Here is an 8,082-nt window from a genome sequence, read left to right on the forward strand (position 1 = left end):
TGCAATATTTTCTGTGGCCATTTCGAACGTGGTCAAATCGAACGTGTCCATTCCGAACGTGGGTAAATAGAACGTGTCCATTTCGAACGTGGTCAAATCGAACTTTATGCAATATTTTTTGTGGTCATTCTGAACGTGTCCATTCCGAACGTGGTCAAATCGAACGTGTGCATTCCGAACGTGGTCAAATCGAATTGCATGCAATATTTCACGTGGCCATTTCGAACGTGGTCAATTCGAACGTTGACAAACTGAACGTTAGCAAACAAGACGTGTCCATTTCGAACGTGGTCAAATCGAATTTCATGCAATATTTTTCGTGTCCATTTCGAACGTGGTCAATCAGAACGTAAGCATTCCGAACGTGATCAATTAGAACGTGGTCACTTTTAACGGTGGGCAATTAGAACGTGGGCAATTTATAGCCACTCGTGTTCTTTTAATCGCTACTAAATCGTCTTCACTATAGTGTCTCGCTTTTTTACGCCGTTTATCATAGTTTCGTTTATTTTCTGCTTGTGTACGTGTTATACCTTCTCGCGCTCGCTCTCTCAACTCATCTCGATCAACACAGAATATTGCTTCCATTTCTTCTTCGATCAATTCTTTTAACTCGGGGTTATCTCTTAGTCTCATATGAGTTCCGAACATTAACTGGAATGGAGTTTTACCAGTGCTTCTACTCGGTACCGCGTTTAAGTATTGTTGCGTTTGATGCAGATATTTATACTATTCATCTGGCTTAGGCGCGGCTAATTTTGTCAATACCGGTATCAACGATCGATTTATTCTCTCGACTTGCCCGTTCGCCCGAGGAACGCCCGTCGTAATTAATATATGCTCGATATTTTCCTTTTTACCATATTCATGAAATTCGTTCGACGTAAAGGCAGTTCCTCGATCCGAAATAATTCTTCTCGGGTTACCGAAATGAACAGCTAATTTATTCAATTTATCGATTACTTCCGATGTACCGGTCGATCGCGTAGTGAAAAGCCGTACAAATTTAGAAAATGCATCCACTATCACGAAAATATAGTGATATCTTTTTTTTGTCGAAGGAAGCGGTCCTAGGTGGTCGATATGATACGTCTCGAGAGGTACATGACCTTTAGGTATCGGATTTAAATGGCCGTCTAATCTACCTGTTTTTCTGTTCGCCAAGATGCAACTCACGCAATTTCGAATAATTGTTTCGACTATATTACGCATGTTAGGAAACCAATAGTTTCGTTTGATCAGCGCTTCTGTTTTTTCAAAGTGACCGTTTTCATGTGCGTTTCGTGCTACCTGCGCTTGTAGGCATTTAGGCACAACTAATTGTAGATAGCCTTTAATTTCTTTAAACAACAGTCCGCCTCTTACTACATAGTCGTCGTTTTGTCCTTTGTCAGCCAGTGAGTAAATATCACGCAAATTTACATCCTCTTTCTGGGCCTTTCTAATTCTCGCAACCATACTTTCTTCCGATTCGTTTATTAACATACTACAAGGTAATGGATTTCGGCTTAATGTATCTATGGATTAGTTGATCATATTTTTACCCGGGCGATGTACAATGGTATAATCGAATTCTTCTAATGCCCATTTAGCGACGCGAACGCACAGATCTTTTTTATTCATGGTCATGGTAAACGCTTGACAATCTGTCACAATTTTAAAACTGATTCCTAATAAATAAACTCGAAATTTTCGCAGCGCCTTTATTATTGCCAACGTTTCCAATTCGTAGCTTGTATATTTTGTTTCGGCATCCGTTGTTTTTCCACTAGCGTAATATATCGGGTGCAACGCACCATCGTCATCGCACTTTTGCAATAAAATAGCGCCAAAACCGTACATTGATGCGTCGGTGTGTAATTCGGTCTCCGCTTTTTGTTTATACAATTTTAACACCGGTTTTTCGCTTAATATAAATTTCAATTTGTCGAAAGCTTCTTTTTCTTTCACGTCGAACTCAAATTTCGCGTTCATTTTCAATAAGTTACTAAGCGGTCTAGCTTTACGCGTAATTTTTAATAAATTTACGAAAGTACCCTGTTAATCCCAAAAGACTCTGTATTTGCTTTACCGTTTTCGGCTGTGGGAATTTCGTCACGGCTTCTGTCTTATTTTCGTTCGGGCGCGTCGAACCGTTCTCGATTATATGACCCAGAAATTCGACTTTAGTTTGCAAAAATTTACACTTCCTCCAATTGATGTCTAACCCGAAATTCTCGGCTATGCACAAAACTTTCTTAAGGCCCGATAGCGCGGCTTCAAAATCTGTCGATGGAATGATCAAGTCGTCCACGGAGGTTAATACCACGCCGTTCTTAATCAGTTCCCGAAAGATCTGGTTTATGAACCTCTGGAATACCGCCGGAAAATTGCATAAACCGAAAGGTGCATAAAGAAATTCGTATTGTCCGTCCGGAACTACAAATGAAGTGTACTTTCTACTTTCTTTTTGTACTGGAACGTGAAAAAATCCGTTTCTCAAGTCAATTGTGCTGAAAATCGACGCCCCTTGCAACGCATCTAATTGATCATCAATTAGCGGGAGCGGATAACGGTCCTTAATTATTTTTTTGTTTAATTGTCTGTAGTCGATACATAATCTCGTTTCTCCCGTCTTTTTTTTTACTAGTACTACCGGACTCGCGTAGTCTGAAAGCGAAGGTTGAATAATGCCCGTGGTCAAAATCATTCGTTTACGTGTGCGCTAACTTTTTCTTTCTCCGACGGAGACAAACGCCTAGGCCTCTGATAAACTGGTTCGTCGTCACGAAGCACAATAGACATTTTGTATTCTATCTCGCACTTTTTGTTAGAATGATATTTATTAATCATATCGCTTACATTACTTTTATATTCGTTCGTTAGATGAGATAAATCGACATCGCTGTACTCGCTCGCTAACTCGATTTTAAAGATCTCAGGGAGGTTATCCGCTGTTCGTACCTCCGCGCAAGGTTTTCGCACCGTGATTTTTCCTTCTTCGACGTATAAGTTAATTTTATCTATCAAATCGGTCTCCAAAAGCAAATCGTATTGTAGTAATTCATTCGGCACTACCGATAGGCTTGTTAAAAGACATTCGTCATCGATCTTAATTTCGATATCAAATTGCCCTATCGTTTTAAAATTTTGTGCGCCTATACCGCGGAACACGATTTCCCGATGTGTCAGACTCGGTGATCCCACTTTTTCGTATCGATCCTCGCGTATCAGTGACAAATCGCTACCTGTATCGATCAAAGCGACCAGATTCTCGTTATTAATTTTCACATCTTTAAAATATTTACGTTCCGGTTTCGAAATATCGCGCATATTTTTAACTTCGTTGATTTTAGTTTTTCTTTTTTCGCAATTAGCCGCGATGTGCCCGAACTCTTTACACTCAAAACATCGCGTACCTTTTGCTTTAGACGGACAATTCGCCGCACGATGTCCCTGCGCCCCGCAATTGTGGCATCGCACCGCGCTCCTTGCCATCGCCGACTCCTCTCTCTCGGTACGTCCCTGGGCGCGCCGCTCTCTCGCGTTTCCTTGGACTCCGGGCTGATTCCTCCCTCGCAGCGACACTCTCTCGAACGCCTCGAGCAACGCCTTTTTCGTCCGCAGCCGTTGCACTCGTGCCTGGTCTCGCAAAACTGGATTCGGAATCCCCTCGATAATGTACTCAGCCACTTCGTCTTCGTCGATTTTAATTCGGTTTCCCATGATCACCTTTTGATGTAGATATTCATTGAAGGTTTCATCTCTACGCCAGATACGCTGCTCAAACTGTTTTCTCATATGTACCTTTCCCAGCTCGTGAAAGAACATATTCTTCAACTCGAGTAACAGCTCGTCGACAGCGATCTCAGTGTACGTCGGGTTGGAATGAAACCACTCCTGCGCTCTGCCTTTTAAGCGCGCTCCGATCAGAATCCTTGTTAAATCGTCCGTCAAATTGTAAGCATTTCTTAGGGATCCGACACGCTTCTCCCAGGCCTCGAATGTGCCGCTATCACCCTCGAAATATCCCAACAGGCCCGCAATTGCGTTGATGTTCGTTACGCCGGTCTCATGAATCGCTGTCACTTCTCGCCGTCGCACAGTGTGATATTATAGTAATCTGGAGGGATTTAATATATTTTTTTTTTATAACATTTTTTTGAAAACTATATTTTATTTCTAGAATATTCATATTTCTTGAAAATATGTGGATATGTCAATATAAATTCTCAAAACTATTAAAAATCTCTAGCTATCCGCATTAAATATATAAACGTATAACAAACGTATTTTATTAAAATTTTTTTCATCAAGTGTGATCTTTAGTATGATTTTTTTTCGGTATCATTTTTTCTTCTATTATCAAGGTAAATTTTTGTTTTTATATTTTTTGAAATAGTTTTTCATTAACTCGCAAATTCTTTTTAATTGATTCAACTGCAATTCTCAAGTTATTATTAAGTTTTCAACGCATTATACTGCATTATACTATGTTAGTGTTACATGTTTACCAAAGCTTGACTCATCTGCTATCAAGAACATAAAAAAAATGTTGCGAAGATTTGCGATTTTAAATTGTTTATAATAGATTGTGTGCAATAATATCGATTTTTGTTTATTAATTTTTAATTTTAGCGCTATATTTTGGAATAAAGTTTTATTTAACTATGTTCATGTTATATATCATGTTAAAGCGCAAACTTCACTCTGTTTACTTAAACATTGCATTCGTTAAATTATTGAGGTTAATTTGTAGTCGTTTAAAGCTTCAGAAACAAAGATAGAAAAGAAGAAAATTATATAGTAATTTTTTGTATGATTTTAAATTAAGCTGTAAGTAACAGAATTGATAAAGTTTAATTCGAGCTGAAATATGCATTTTAAGTTAAAGATTAAAATCACCGACATTATTTTTGCAGCAACCTAATAAATTACAGAATGGCTATACAAATTCGTCGTCAATCTATTTTTGACATATGGGTCGAAAATTTGAAACATGAAAGAATGGATACTATTATTGCATATATTTTGCAAGAATTGGGTAATTCTGTATTGCCAAATAACGTTTTAACTCATATAAAAACCATAGTTAGAAGTTTTTATCAAAAACTTGAAGAAAGATGGGCTAAATCGGGCAGACATCGAAAACGTTTTTTAAATTCTAATTCTGTGTGGCTTCAGGAAAACCTTAATCTTCCTGATACTGTAGCTCAAGCTCTGCAAAGTACTTCACAAGTAATTTCATTTAAGTAATAGGCTTGATAGGCCTAAAAAATCTTTTGAAGAGTGTTACTCTAAAACCAAAAAACGCAAAGTTAAAAGTCTTGTAGAATCATCAAGCCATGAAGAATTGTGTCTAGCGACTGAAATTAAATTAAGGAAGTCTGGAAAAAGAGATTCCGCTTCGATTGTCAAAGAGCTCGCTACTGCTTCTCCTGCAAGAGGCACTAAGATGAAGAAGGCTCGCAATTTTTCTGAACAAAAATCTATCTGTCTATCTGCGGACCAAGCACTCGCACTTATAGTTGACGCAAATCTTTCAACAAATCAATACAACATTATACGCCAACAAGTCAAAAATATTAAAAATAATTTGTATCCACCTTATTACAAGGTGAAAGAGGTTAAAAAGATTTGTTACCCTACTGAAATTACTATCACAGAAATTTCGGCTGAAGTTCAACTTCAGTCACTCATTGATCATACTGTAAGGCGATTATGTCAAGTTCAAGAAGAGATTCTTATGTCCATGGATTTCACAACAAATAATAATTTAAATATAATTATGAAGTGGGGTTGTGATGGTTCAGAACAAAATAGATATCGACAGAAGTTTTCCGATGAGCAATATTCTGATGAAAGTTTATTCAGCATTTCTATGGTACCAATACAGATTTATTTTGGTACCAATGATTCTAAAAAAATTATTTAGCAAAACTAGCACCTTCTTCAACAAGATATTGTCGTCCTATCAAGTTTCTTTTTGCCAAAGAAACAATACAAGTTACAACAACGGAAGTAAAAAGAATTGAAGATCAAATCACAGCACTTTTTCCTACAAAAATTCTTGTTAATGATATAGAAGTACTTGTGAAAGCCACTTTGATTTTTTGTATGGTAGATGGCAAAGTCTGCAATGCTGTTTCATCATGTTATTTGTGTGGAGCGAAACCGAAAGAAATGAACAACATGAATATCATTTCACAAAAGATCATAAATAGAAATTTCCTTTCATTTGGATTGTCACGTCTTCATTCTTGGATACGATTTTTTGAATGCGTACTCCACATTTCATATCGATTAGAAATTAAGATTTGGCAAGTTCGAGGTATTGAAAATAAAAACAAAGTCGCCCAAAAGAAGAAATATATGCAAGACATGTTCAAGAGCGAGTTCGGTTTGCTAATAGATATGCCCAAACAGCAAATGGGCAACACGAATGATGGGAATACAGCTCGTGCTTTCTTTAGAAATGCAGAGAAGTCTGCCGAAATAACAGGTTTTAATTTAGAGTTAATAAATCGGTTTCGTGTCATATTAGAATCCCTTAATTGTGGATTCCAAATAAATTTGGAAAAATTTGATATTTACACAAAGCAAACATTAGAGCTATATCTGCAAGAGTACTCTTGGTACCCGATGCCCGTAAGCGTGCACAAAATTCTTTGCCATGGAAAAGATATTCTCAACTCTTGTATTCTTCCGATTGGACAATTTTCTGAAGAAGCGCAAGAAGCAAGAAATAAACATAGTAGGCAATATAGAGAATTTTTCACAAGAAAGACTTCAAGACTTGACACTAACACTGATTTACTGCATAGATTATTAATCACTTCAGATCCTTTTATTGCCAGTTTACGTGCTCCTCCCGCAACTAAACGCGGACAAATAATTCCAGAAGTTTTGGAATTGTTGGAAGAACCACGTAATTTAAATATTTCAATATAAATCATTTCATAATAATAATTTTGATAAATATTATAATTTTAATTAATTAAAAAATGTTCAGCAAATTAATTAAATTTAATCTTTGTTAGTTGTTTATTGTTGTTAAAATATTATATTATTATGTTTTTATTATTATATATTATCAATTAATAGAAAATATATTGTTACGTCTGTGGGACCTCTTCGCGATATCTCGCAAGCGCGTCGGGTCACTCACTCATTCTCACTCGCGCCCCAGAGACGCAACAATGTAATTAATTACAAATTTTAAAAGTAATAAACCTAAAAAAACAACGAAAACCATGATAAATATGTTGCAATAATTTAATCCCCCCAGATTGCTAAAATATCACACTGTGCGTCGCGTTGTCCCTCCGCTCGCCTCCGTCGGCATTTACATTTTGCGTGCGTGGCTCGTCTCAGCAGCTCGTTCTCACATCGCATTAGCTGCAGCTCTCGCTCCATCAGTTGCTTCTCTTTCCGACACAGCTCCATTTCTCGCTGCAGATACTCGACATCGGTATCATTCACGCTCGGTTCATCCCTATTCTCGTTACTCCCGTGCTGCATCTCCTCTGTCTCGTTCGGCACACGCGACATCCAATTGCCCGCTGGATCTTTCTCAAAAAGTCTGGCAATTAGCTCAGTTTTCACGCCTTGAGTCGACAAGCTCATCGCTCGAAGTATATCTTTTAGTTCGTTGACAGTGAAACTATTTGCATCTTGCTCAGCACTCGCCATTTTCTCTCGTCAGCCAATCCTCAGAAACTCACGAAAAATAGGTACTAGTCGAAATTCTCGACTTTACGTCGCGACCGCTCACTGCCCTCGCAGCGTCAACTCACGTCAATCCCGGACGAGCCCCCAAAATTGTAGGAACACGTGAACGGTAGCAATGAATATTTTTTTTAAGTCCTTATACGGTAAAATAAGAATATATTTGACTCAATTACAAAGTGATTCGGCGATCTTAGCAGTATCGAAAGCGAGCAAGGACTCTCTGCCGTGGCGGTAAATCGGATGTATTTATTTCTTTCGCTTCGGTTTCTAGAACGTTCTTGATTTTTCGGTTACCGCTTTGTCTGTCGACTTCGTCAAGGTACTCGGAGTTATTTTCTTTTACTTATTTGCCTTACGAAACAAAGCGAGTCG

General features: G+C 37.9%; 1 protein-coding gene across 1 annotated transcript; it reads right to left on the reverse strand.

Moving 5' to 3' along the window:
- Nucleotides 1-2,002: 2,002 nt before the first annotated feature.
- LOC145938696 (uncharacterized) lies at nt 2,003-7,671 on the reverse strand. The gene is made up of 3 exons (XM_083042459.1): nt 7,368-7,671; nt 2,698-4,067; nt 2,003-2,350 (listed from the first exon to the last, which is right to left on the reverse strand). Exons 1-3 carry the CDS (start codon nt 7,669-7,671, stop codon nt 2,003-2,005), a joined length of 2,022 nt encoding a protein of 673 aa, XP_082898585.1.
- Nucleotides 7,672-8,082: the final 411 nt, after the last annotated feature.

The sequence above is a fragment of the Prenolepis imparis genome, unplaced genomic scaffold (assembly GCF_030444845.1).
Source record: "Prenolepis imparis isolate NDT839.2.m4 unplaced genomic scaffold, iyPreImpa1.0 SCAF_7, whole genome shotgun sequence".
Taxonomy (NCBI): domain Eukaryota; kingdom Metazoa; phylum Arthropoda; class Insecta; order Hymenoptera; family Formicidae; genus Prenolepis; species Prenolepis imparis.

What these genes read in the sequence shown, in the direction of transcription:
- LOC145938696 (XM_083042459.1), bottom strand. Translation starts at nt 7,671, where the DNA reads ATGGCGAGTGCTGAGCAAGATGCAAATAGTTTCACTGTCAACGAACTA. An exon ending in AGAGCTGCAGCTAATGCGAT is followed by an intron (nt 4,068 to 7,367) that starts GTGAGAACGAGC and finishes GACGGCGAGAAG; the next exon opens with TGACAGCGATTCATGAGACC. An exon ending in AAGAAAAAGTTAGCGCACAC is followed by an intron (nt 2,351 to 2,697) that starts GTAAACGAATGA and finishes GCGGTATTCCAG; the next exon opens with AGGTTCATAAACCAGATCTT.